The sequence below is a fragment of the Dipodomys ordii genome, unplaced genomic scaffold (genome assembly GCF_000151885.1).
Source record: "Dipodomys ordii isolate 6190 unplaced genomic scaffold, Dord_2.0 Scaffold172, whole genome shotgun sequence".
Classification (NCBI taxonomy): Eukaryota; Metazoa; Chordata; class Mammalia; order Rodentia; family Heteromyidae; genus Dipodomys; species Dipodomys ordii.
In genome coordinates this window covers 1,611,852-1,624,676 of record NW_012267388.1, presented here as the reverse complement: position 1 = coordinate 1,624,676, position 12,825 = coordinate 1,611,852, and the positions used below count along the sequence as shown (strand labels likewise).

Here is a 12,825-nt window from a genome sequence, read left to right as displayed (position 1 = left end):
ACCTAAAGGAAAGCAGGACTTGTCTAGATGTGACAGAGTATTTGGAGAAATTAGGAACATTCATTTAATCACACAGAGAAGGACAAAGAACAAAATAGGGCAGGGATTCAAAGAAGTCATGAAGTAAGTAAAAGAACAAGCAATAATAGAATCTGAGCCAAAAAAAAAAAAGAAAAAGATGTGGCAAGTACTTGCAAGCATGTTAGATGTGTACTAATTTTGAAACATTTTCCAAATAAATTGAAATTTTTTTAATTTTTTGAAGTCATTTAAATTATTGGCCAATCTAATGTAAATCCTTAAAAATGTTCCAAGTTACTGGCTTGGTTCCACAGATAAAGTAAAACATTTCTATGATAACAAAATATAACTACAAAACCCAATTGGTATGTATTATTAGTTATGTAAAAACTTTTGATGCTATTTGAAAACACAGAAATAGAATTAAATTTTTTAGTGAAGTAATGACTTCAACTTTAAAAGATTATGAGTAACTTTGCTTCCTGAAGCAAAACTCCAGTCCTTGTGTTTATTTTAACAAAAAAGTAAAGATAAAAGTAAACAAAACACTGTAATTATGAAACATACAGTGAAATTTATGAAGGGGAAAGGTGTACAAATTGAGAAACAAGCAACTGTGAAGGCAAGCTATTAAAAAAAGGTAATTACTGAACAAATATTTAGCATACTAACATCTATATACTCAGTCCTTCTGAATATGCTGATATTCAGTATACATATGAAAATACATTCTTTACACAATATTCTAGATAAGTTGAAAACAGGATAAATTTATAAGCATGTTTTTGTTCTAAAAATAAACATGTCATTTTTTCTTCTTTCCATTTCTTTGAGTTTATTTCAAAATATTATTTTATATAATCATATGCACATAGCTATAGAACCTTTGTAATCCACTCCTATGAATAACCTCATTTGGTCTCATTGTCTGAATGTCTAGAGACCTGTCTATGTCAATTTTTAACTCACAGATTTGTAAGTTTCAGCTTCAAAAGCATAGTCTCTGTGCTTTTATATTGGGATATAAGTAATGGGATCACATAAAGGGCTCTAAATTGAGATCTTTATCCCTTTCTCTCTGTCTATTTATTTACTTTCATTTATTTTTTGTGTGTATTGGTACTAGGGCTTGAAGTCATGGTCTTGGTTTTATTCTTTAGCTTTTTGTTCTAAAAGATGGTACTCTATCGCTTGAGCCACCGCTCTACTTCCAACTTTTTTGGGATGAATTGGAGACAAGAGTCTGAAGGATTTTTTGGCTGAAGTGACTTTGAACTTCCATCCTCAAATCTCAGCTCTCTTGAGTAGCAAGGTTTACAGGCAGGAGCCACCAGCACCTCCACTTACTGAGAAATATGCAAAGGTTCAACTTCTACTTCTAGTCTCATTTCCTAAATTAATAATCACGATATGCTAGAGACTTCAATCAGTACACTGAACTACACTAGTCTTTTGATTTCTTTTCCATACCAGCATATTTATATAATTTGTACTACTTACAAATTAAGTTACTAAGTTAGTATTTCAATGCCAACTATTTTAAAATAACTAATACAGAAACTGTTTGTTGAAAGGATTTTGTGAATGTTTGTGTGTGTGCTGATCCTATTGCTTAAACACAAGGCCTGAGTGCTATCCCTGAGCTGTTTTGCTCAAGTTTAGTGCTCTACAACTTGAACCATACATCAGTTTCTCTTTTCTAGTGGTTAACTGGCAATAAGGGTCTTACAGACTTTCATTCCTGGGCTGGCTTTGAACTGCTGCCATTAGATCTCCACCTCCTGAGCAGCTAGGATTACAGGCATGAGCCTCCAGTGCTAGGCTGAATAGATTTTTTTTAAAACATACTAAAATGCATATTAAGCACAGAAGACTATGGGCTTAGTAGTGCTAGGTAAAATACAATGAGGAATTTTAAAAAACTAACAGTTTTGATAAGTGCCCACTGAAGAGATATGAAAGAATTAGAATTCACAAGCCATTGTATGGATTAAAAATTGTTAAATGGTGCTTCTTCTCTTGCACTGATAAATCTATTTATTAGCATTGACAAATCTTTTTTGGAGGTTCTTTTATCTTTTTTATTGTAAAAATACTGTACAGAGGGGTTACAATTACATGGGCAAGATAATGAGTACATTGCTTATCAAGCCTCCTCTGATAAATCTTAAAGTGAATTTGTGTGCTTAAATATATAATGAATTACATGCAAGAACGTATCAATATCAGTTGTGGTACATATCTCTTGGTAGCACATGGCCAAGTAGCTTAATTATTTGTAAAAGCAACTGCACAGATATAAATAGCATGAGTCAAAAATAAATTAAATACTTTATCAGACACCAAACCAAATGAGATTATGGATTACACAACACACATTTTATTTTGTATTCCCTTATTCATATTAGACCTTCAAAAACATGTCCCTCCAACATATTTTAAATAATATTTCACTTAAGACAGATACTTATGCTCTGAAATAAGGTTTATGATATGTATTTCATTTCAATTTATAGTTCTTCAATTATAGATAGAAACTTCCTTTCTGTTTCCATGTGGAAGGAGATTCAGGGCCCAAGGTAAATTACCTAAGAGATAATCTCTTATAAATAAATCCCAAATTTCTTGATATAAAGAGTGACTAAATGGGAGTCAATTACTGAATTATGATCATTCATAAGTAAGCAAATTTTCTATTCATGTAATCTCAGAAAATAAAACAAAAAAGTTTGTATACTGAAATAAAACTTCAAGAGTTAATACTTCTATGTGAGCAATTATAATAAAAACTTAAAACCACTCTGTTAATCTGGGATGGAACATCTAATAAAGTAGATAAGGTACACTTAGGGTACACTCTAGTTTCTTTGGGGAAATGAATAAATTTTTAATTCTTGTCAAGTTTTTGAATCATCAGTGAAGTCAGAGTCTGAGAGTGTCTTGACAGCTTCCTCTTTGTGTTAATACAAAACAATTTGCTGTAAACGCTATTTAGGATAGCTTAACAAATATTAGGAAAATGAGTCAGAATAATCAAATCACTGACTCTTTCATGAAGCTCCAGAAATAATGTTGTCTGAAAAACACAAATTATACCTATAATCCCAGCCAATTAGCAGAGAGGGGATGCCTGCTAGAAATAACCAGGAATATGTTTCCTCAAAATTAAGCTGGGCATCAGGTCATATTCCTGTAATCCCAATGTATCTCTGGAGACAAAGGTAGGAGGATCACAGTCCAAGATCAGCCCAAGGGAAAACTCAAGACCCTATTTGAAAAATATTCAAAGTATTGGAGACATTGCTTAAGTGGTACAGAATGCACCTACCCAAGGACAAGGTCCTAAATTCAAAGCCCCAGTACTCAATATAATTTTAAATGGTATTTTGTAAGAGTTCTTCGCCATTTTATTTACTATAAATATATTAGAAATTAGAGCAACCAGCCTATGACTGACCACAGAAATGAACCCCAACCTCTCACTTCCTTCCCCCTACATTTCTTGACAAAAGAAGTTTCCAAAGATCCCAGACACCATTTTCTCTACCCTTATTCATTCATTCTCAGCTTCTTTTATGCATGTCTTAGAAAGGGATTTTATAGTCCCCATCTTCAAAACCATGTAAATATTGACCTGTAACCTATTTTATGAAAATATATCTCACTTTATTTTCTTATTATCTATAAAGTGCTCTCAATAAATTTAGGATCCTTGATTTTTTTTATAGAAAACATAGTTTTATTCAATGCATACAGTGAATAAAGTTTTCCATGCATTTTTCTTCCTATATTATTGGTATATTTGCTCACTTGAACTGGACAGTCACATGTACACTAATTATGGCTGACATGATTTAATGGTGTAATTTGAGATGTTTACAGATTTGTGAACTCTGGCTTTAAAGAAGCATGCTAAAGAGGCTGCACCATTAGAACACTTGTGCCACCCAGCAGTAACAAGAATGGCTAGTTCAGGTAGAAAGAGCAAAAAAGATATACAAAGGATGTATGACTCAGGAGGCATAAAGGAATGCAAGTTATCTTGCTATTAGTTTTTTTTTAAATAATAGTGACCCAGTCATACAATAAAGTTTTAACACACTTGTTTATAAGGATTAAAACTCTCAAAATTTAGAGCTCCAATGACAAAGTTCTGGTGTAGCATGCCTTAAGCCATAGTTCAATTCCTTGTTCCACAAAAAAAAAAAAATCACCCTAGACAATTGGAAAATACATGTGTAGCTTGAATTATTTTTCTTTTCTATTCTTTTCTTTTCCTTTCTTTCATCTTCTTTCCTTTCATCCCTTCCTTACTTCCTTTTTCTCTTTCTTCCTTTTGTTCTTCTTTTCTTTCTGTGTATGTTGTTACTCAGGGCCTCCTTGCTTTCCCTTGGCTTTTTTGCTCAAGCTAGTGCGCTATCACTTGATTGATCTCTGCCACTTCTGGCTTTTTGCAAGAAAAATCTCCAAATTACTGGTTAATTGCAAGAAAAATCTCCAAATTACTGGTTAATTGGAACTAAATTTCTCACAAACTTTTCTGCTCTGGCTAGCTTTGGACTATGATCCTCAGATCACAGCCTCATGAGTAGTTAGGATTACAGGTGTGACAATTCATACAGCAGCAGATTGCAGCTTCCCCTGAATGACTGAATGACTTCTCACTTATAAAAAGGGATGGTAATTACAAACAAAACTCTCCGTAATAACTGAATTTACTGAATCAGAAAGTTCAGACACAATGAAAAGTTTAAATGCTTACAATTTGAAAACAGTGTAAACCTTTACCAAATAATCCTTATGAGTTAAAGTCAGATTAACCAATCAGACATTTATAGTTTTTCCGCTAAAATTATGTGGGTATATATTTTATGTATTCATTCTTGTAAGCCCCAGGAAATCTCTGCTTATCACATAATTTTTGTCAAAATGAATTTAACACAGAACATCTATACGAAAGAGATGAATTAAAAAGTGGCTATAGATATCTAAGGGAAACATATGGTCTAAGTGCAATTCCTATTATTGGTTTATGCATGATTATAGTCAAGTGTATAAATACTATTTATCAGTACAACTAACAGGAAGGTTATCCTTTCCTGGAGGTAATTCACTGGACTTTACAATATTATCAGCATACTGAAGGTTCCCTGAGTAGTACATAAATAAAAGGACTGAACAGCAACAGAAGAGGGAAAGCAGCAGCTAGAAGCAACCACAAATTACATCAAACCATTTGCAACATTCGTAGAGCTATGTGCATGTGCACTCTGGACGTATCACATGCACATATCTCAAACGCACATGTATATCAAGGCAGAGAAAATGTAGACAATTAGCCAAGTGAACATGAATGAATAAACCTGCAAGACACACATGAAACAAAATGATCAAAAAAATCACCAATACAAATGATAAGAAATTAAGAAAGTCTTTATTTGATACCTTTCTCGTTCTGGTGAATGCAAACTAGTATCTGGTCTCAAGCAGTTAGTACTAGCACTCCTAGCCCTGTCAAGCGAGGGCTGTAGTTCACTAGTGCCAGTGCATTGCATCCAGTGGTAGAAAGAAAGACAAAGAAAACAAAGAAAGGAAGACCATGTTAGAGAGTAAAGCATAAAATAATGATCTTTTTACATAAAAGGTAGAATCACTGTGATTCAGTTCATAAGAATATGAGAGAGTTGACAGGATGACAAGTGTAAAATTTTGTTTAGAAGATGGAGCTAAACAAATATTATGCTTATATTGCTTTGCATAATTTCTTTCAAAGGATTTCAGACTGAAATATGACACTTAAGTCACATTCTACTTATGGAAAAAACAAACAAACAACAAAAAAACTAGATACAGGAAGAAGTAAAACAAAAAGCCTAAGAATTTATTACCACGAACAATGCTACACCAAAACAAAATGAAGGACATCAGAGATGAAATAATATTACAGCTCAACTATTTTGGTTCACAACACCAGACAAGGGAGGAGGAAGATAACACTTCCAGTGTTCTTACCTAACCAGTATTTCATCAGTAAATCTCAATTTTCTTGAGTTAAAGTATTCATGATGAAAGGGAATGTCCTGTCTAGTCACTGATTTGGTCTTAGCATGTGCAGGCAGAATTGAGCTTCACAAATTAAAACCATACACAAATAAAATAAAATTAATTTCCATAATTAAAATCAACAAGTACAACAACAAATAAAGGACAGACAACTGGAACTGAGACATTGTAGTGAGATATGCTTTAGAGAATTAGTTCTACAATTATCAAGTTTTACAACAAAGACGAGATTTGGGTAATGTTAATTTAATGTCTATCTGTGTAATCAATTTCTAAAGAAAATTTTTCCAATTTTTGTTAGGCAGGGGATTAGGGATTAGTTTACAATGGGCTCACAGTGTGGCTCTTACCTGTAGACATTCCAGTGAGAGCCGTTCTGTAATAAAGGCATCTTGGGTGGTAATGATTTATAGTGTTTAACAAGATGTCTGGAACGTGGCAATACAAACACGCAGGAAACAGAAAAATACACATGAAGCAAATTTCACTAGGATAGTAAAAATCTAAGAAACCTACAAAGCTAGGTGGATGGATCTTTGAAGAGCCCAAATAATTGAAGGCAGGGTTAGAATTAATAAAACATAAAATATGAAATCATAGACATCTAATTTCATACTGCTCAATAATTACCTTAATTAGAAAAAATACTTGCTAACCAGATTCTGTGAAATATTAAAATGTTAAAATTTAATGCTTAAGTCTCTGGCTTTATAACTTCTTTTATAGAACCAAACAACCTACAGATAAATACAAATTAGCAGTTTGGGTAATTCTGAGAGGTAAAATAGGACTGAATGAATGTTGAAAATCCAAAGAATTGATGAGTTTGGTCATGGTACTGAAAGAACAAAAGGACCCTGAAAGTGATGGCTTAAAGCAAGTTCTTTTTATTTCTCAGCTTGGGGATCCACATCAATCATGGGTAAAATTTATCATCACAAACAGTAAAACCAGGTCCAGTTAGTTAATTTCTTGCTAGTTTAATAAAGTTCTACAAACTACCACTTATGAAAATCTATCATCTATTTTAGTTTACACTGAAGTATAGAAAGTAGGGAAGAGAACCTGCATTTATCAAGGATATGCAGAGTATTAAACACTCTACAAATTTGATCACATTTATGCTAATGGTCAAATTAAAGGAATATAAATACTAGAGTCCCATTGGAAGCACTTGTTGAGGAAAACATTTTTAATGAAAGGATTCAGATTGTTTTATAGAAACTTCTTTGCAATCTCTACCCTTAGGCAAACACTTTTAGTAATAAGTTGCTATAAAATTTCCTAAGAAATATCCTCAAAAATTATTTTTCAGGAATACTTTAACAGAGATCACATGAAATGGGAAATGGATGGGGAAAGTATAGTCTGAGTGTCTAAACTTGTATAAATACTCAAGTGAAGCACAGTGGCTATGATCTGGAAAACCAGGTGAAGACTCTGTTTTACAGCTATAATATGGCAGATATAACCACTTAATTAGTACTATGTGGATTAGATGAGATAATATGGAAAACATATCCACAACAAAGATAGCTACAGTGTCTTTGGAATGTTACCACTTTCTGAGAAATATTTTATGAAAAATGTATGTCATGATGATCAATTTGGTCTAAGTGGATTAAATAATACAAAATCAGTTTCTTTATACTTTAGAATTCTTCAATACTCATAGCAGGGAAGACTTTAGTTTGTAAAATTTCCAAGCTACTTAACTCAAAATTAGTTTTGGTGATAGAACCTCTCATAGAACCAACTATTATAGTTGGAAAAATTAGTTATTTGAAAACTATGAAGTAGATTTGATCTTGTATCTTTATTGTGATTTAAGCAAATTAACTTTCTGAGAATTGTTTTCCTCATATATAAAATGAAAAAGTAATATTCATAGCACAGTATTCTCAGAAAACCAAGATAAGGTGCACTAAATACTAATACTGTACTCAATAACATACAGATTTATTGAAGGTAGTAAATCCTCAGATTTTAATTTTTTAATTATTTATACTTAAAAATAGAGTAAACATGATAATGATAAATTTTTAAAGCATTGGAGAATATTTAACCTTAAAAGCTATATTGATAATAACTTTCCATAATTTATATGAAAACAAGCTAATTATTTACATATCTATATATACATATATGATTATTTATGCTTGTATATTTTATTATACAAATACTGATGAAAACTTTTTATAAATGCATTAGTACAGATACAGAAAACATTGCATAAAAATACATATATTTGAATTTATGTTTTCTGTCCTTACAGAAAATAAAATGAATGAGAAGTATTTGAAAATTGAGGACTAAAAGGGCAGTTGTTATGATTATGGGTAGTTGTACTAAAAATGCATTTGGCAGTCAAAAACAAGTGGGACAATTACCGTTATTAAAAATATCAGGAAGGAAGTGGTAAAAGAAAACACTAAGATACATATGACTTTACCCCTCTAACTAGTTCTAATTTCATTTCCTATCTTTTTGTTGTTGTTGTTGTTGTTATACAATCAGCTTCAGGGATTGATCTGTCTCTGCTGTTCATTCAAGTACTAACTATATGATTAACTTTTAACTATATGATTATTGCATGAATCAGACATGTAAATCAACAAATTGATTCTATGAAACCAATAATACAAATGGATTTCAGAATTATTAGTAAAATGTCAACATTCAGATTAAGATGGCATAGAATGATGCCTTCACAAATACTGGTACAAAATAAGGACATGGAAAAACTTACTGATCTACTCTATTTGAACTACTGATGTATGTAGCCTAGAAATATACATGAGATGCCAGGCACACACAAGTACTTTAATAAATACAGAGTGTGTGTACCTGTGCATGTATGCCTATGTGTCTATTTTGTTTGTAGTCCCATCAGCAAAAGTAGGTACAAACATTCAGAATTACTGAACAACCATCTATTGACAATATGATTGCCTAGAAAGAAGAAAAGCTAATGATAATCTTAAACAGTATGGCATCTGAATTGAGTGATTTTTACAGTATTTTTGATTTATGTTTTCCTATATTGGTTAATATTTCCTCATCTATTTTCCCAAGTATTTAAAAGAAACACTGTAGTAGTTATCACTAGGGTAACTTTAGACTTGTAAAATGAATAAACTGTAAAAAAAATGTTCTTTAGATATAAAATTCAAGATCTAATGAGACTATCATAAAGTATCAAGCTTTAAGATGTAATTTCCAGGAGACTGATCTTTTTTCTCCTAATCTGAATAAAAGGTATTTTTACTCACATGTTTAAGGGAAATTTTATAATGCATTATTTCTATTCTGGCAGAGGCTTGATAAGTTAAGAAGTTAAAGGGTCAAACATCTTTAAACAAGAAGGAAGCTGAAGGTCTAGCATTAAAAATGCTCTGGTAATATTGTAATATACACAATTGACATATGAATAAAATAACAGTAAATTCCAAAAGGAAAAAATGAAAACAAAAGGCGAAATTATAATCGTGAAACCACTAACACTGCCATGCACAGATCAGAACGGTGACTAGACAGTTGATGTGTGTGCTAGGAGGAGCAGGAAGTACTTAGAGTGAGTGTCTGGAACTGTAATTGCAGATTCCTAGTGCCTGGGTTTTCTGAATGTGAAAATAGTTTCACACAGGCTTATTCTTTTTGAATTTTGAACTTTAGATAGCCAAGTAGTCTGTCTGGATTAGAACTGGAATGTATCTGGAAAGTTTTTCATAACCTCCATAGAAGGTAAAGCAATTTTTGAATACTCAGTAAATTTCTACTTGTCATAATACTACTGAACAAAAGACGGAAGAATAGGAGAATGGAAAGAAAGTCATCACACACAGTCACCATTACCAAATCCCTGTAATTACCTGGTAGTATGTAGGCATTCTGCACTTCGTCCTCGTTTTGCTCTGGGCAGCATAAGAAGCTCACTGCACAGACAGGATGGGTGGTGAGTGAAACAGATAAATTATGAGGCATTAAATGACATGGGTTATGCCGATGGTATGCCAATGGAAACATGAAAAGGGAAGAAACCAGATTGTCTGCACTAGCATACTTGCTTGAGAGGTTAAAGAAAAATAAATAAATAATAAATAAATAAATAAACATGACAGTATTTAAAAAATTTAAACAATAAAGTACAAACATTGTGGCTGAGTCCTATATGCTGTTGCTGATCTGCTAGTGTGTTTCAATATTATTTTGTAGAACATAAACTCAAAATAAAATTAAATTTTCCTCATAAGCTACTAGGAATATGTTTTCAAGTATAATCATGTGAATATTTAAACAATACATGCTTCGTCTTTCTGATATTAACTGGAACTTTAAAAGCTTTTTTTTTCTTTATAGCAAATTAATTCATGATAATTTTCTTGGCTTGTATAGCCACTGAAAATTCAATAGACAGTACTTTTTTCTTCATCAAGTAGGAATGGATGTGATTAGGATTTTCACACTAAAATTGTACCTTTTATATATATTAATTATATTCACTATAATTGATAACCCTTGCTAGCCAGCCGCACTAAAATTCAGAGACCCAAATGAATGTGAGAAGTCTAGAACCCTATTCTTCAGAGCAGTTTCCTGTCCCTGTGACCATTGTTAATCCCCTCCTGAAGGTCATAGCCCCACGTCCCAGTCAATGAGGTAGTTGAAAAAGTCATCCTGGGCTTGATTCCATGCTATAGAATCACTCAGTAACACTATCATTTCCCTATAACTCAAAGTAAATTCCCCTACTTCATAAAGCCAGAAGGGTACATCCAACACTTACTAAATACTGTGAAGCTTTAAACCAGCCCCTGAGCTTCGGGTCAGCCTCACAAAACAAGCACATGGTTGTAAGGCTCAATGGGCAGGCTGAACAATTGGTTCATGATGCAAAGTTGCAGTAAGCATTTTCTCATAAATAAGTGCAGAACTAAAGTCATATTCATATAAGACAGAACCCATCTTAGTATCTTACGTTTTATAGGAATTTATGGAAAGACATTTTATTTTAAAAGTGATTTATCACAAATACTATATGATTGAATTTATCACAGAAAATCTGTAATATTAGCTGCCTTTCAGATAACCCATGTTCAAAATATTTCATTACATAATTTACTAATTACAAAAAACAGCATCCCAAACACAGTGACTCCTAAAAGATGAATACTTGAAAATTGCTCCTATAGGTGCCCTTCTATAATTTATGTCAAAATCTAAATCAACAACTGTATGTTTGCAACTGGCTAAATATAAATATAATACATGATTTAAAAAAACAACTGTATAATGTTGGCCCATTAATTTCTAGAGTTGCATTTATGTTAGAATGTCTTAAACATTTCCAGAGTGAAGTTTGGGGTTGAATGATGAAATAATTTCACTTTTTAATGTAGTATGCCACCGTATCTGTGCGCATCAAGTTAGAAGGGAGAAAAACTCACAGTGGTAAGATAATAATTTGGACAAGTACCTGTCTTGTTCAGATAAATATTGACTGTCCATATCTCTGGCTCTATGGTCAATGGGACTTCGGGAGGCATCATGGTGTCTGGTTGGAGAGCGTGATCTTCTGGTTGGATGAATTTCATCTAAGCTCCTAAAATTGATTACAAAGAATATTCATGTGTCAAAGCATACCAACTCCTAATAATGTTACCCAGAATAAGAGAAATAAATGGACAGAAATTGGCAAACAAATAATGTGGTTTAAACTGTGTTGGTATCATCCTTAAACCTATTTTTGTGTTGTTGTTATTTTTGTGTCAATAATGAGGCTTTAACTCAAGGTCTTTTTCTCTCGCTTGGCTTTTTTGCTCAAAGTTAGCATTCTACCACTTGAGCCATAGCATCACTTCTGGTTTTTTTGGTGGTTAACTGGAGATAAGAGTCTCAAAAACTTTCCTGCCTTGGCTGGCTTTGAACTGCAATCTTCTTGAATAGCTAAGATTACAGTTGTAAGCACCAGCACTCAGCTCTCATGCTTATTTTAATCAATTATTTTTAAGAGTACACAATCAGCTTTGCTTGTGCTACATTTCTCCAACTTCCTTTTACATCACAATCAAAAAAAGGGACATAATTATGATCCTCATCACTACAACTCTTGTTGCACAGCCAAAGTAAGATAGGATAGAATAATACACATGTTTTAGAAAATTTTTCCTGCACTGAAACTTTTCCAACTATGTAATGCTAATTCTCTTAAGAAACATTCTCCTTCAAGCTTGCCCTCTGCCATTTTCCTCCATAATTCTGCTTCATTATTGAGAGAGTTCCCCTAAGAGGAATGAAAACTTGCAAGCAGAAAGCGATAGTTATTCAATGCTCTGCTTAGAATATAAATATTTTCCATCCTCTAGAGAACTTCTTAAAACTAAAGAACAAAGTATTGCATAGGTTGGGTGAAGAATAAATATTTTGCTACAAATAGTTCTAATAAACAAATTTGATTGACATAACCATTATTTTGTTGCAGATTTATTCTTATGGCAATTCAGAGTCTCTTGAATACCTACCTCTGTAATGGCACATTTGGTAAACGTGAACGCGGCCTTCCCTGATCATCGCCGCGATGAGGAGATACTGAGCGTGAGCGGTGGTGAGTGGTTCTTTGCTGTTCCGGCACTGTTAATGTGGTTGCTTTAATTTCTCTAGCACTAGACCTATAACCCACTGACAAAAATATATACACACACAAAAAAAGTTAGAGTTCTTCCATCAGGCAAACATTAAAAA

General features: G+C 32.7%; 1 protein-coding gene across 7 annotated transcripts in view; it reads right to left on the bottom strand.

The window, feature by feature from the left end:
- The window catches only part of Rims1 (regulating synaptic membrane exocytosis 1), a 197,755-nt gene that overhangs the window by 126,325 nt on the left and 58,605 nt on the right, over window positions 1-12,825 (bottom strand). For 5 of the 7 annotated variants that reach the window (XM_013033619.1, XM_013033620.1, XM_013033617.1 and 2 more), the window contains 4 exons: window positions 12,606-12,762; window positions 11,561-11,686; window positions 9,957-10,019; window positions 5,467-5,556 (listed from right to left, as the gene is read on the bottom strand). In XM_013033619.1, the coding sequence (XP_012889073.1) occupies window positions 5,467-5,556; window positions 9,957-10,019; window positions 11,561-11,686; window positions 12,606-12,762 (436 nt within the window). Of the gene's footprint in view, window positions 1-5,466; window positions 5,557-6,033; window positions 6,148-6,434; window positions 6,513-9,956; window positions 10,020-11,560; window positions 11,687-12,605; window positions 12,763-12,825 lie in introns of those variants that run through there. The other 2 variants (XM_013033615.1, XM_013033621.1) reach the window with 2 other exon arrangements.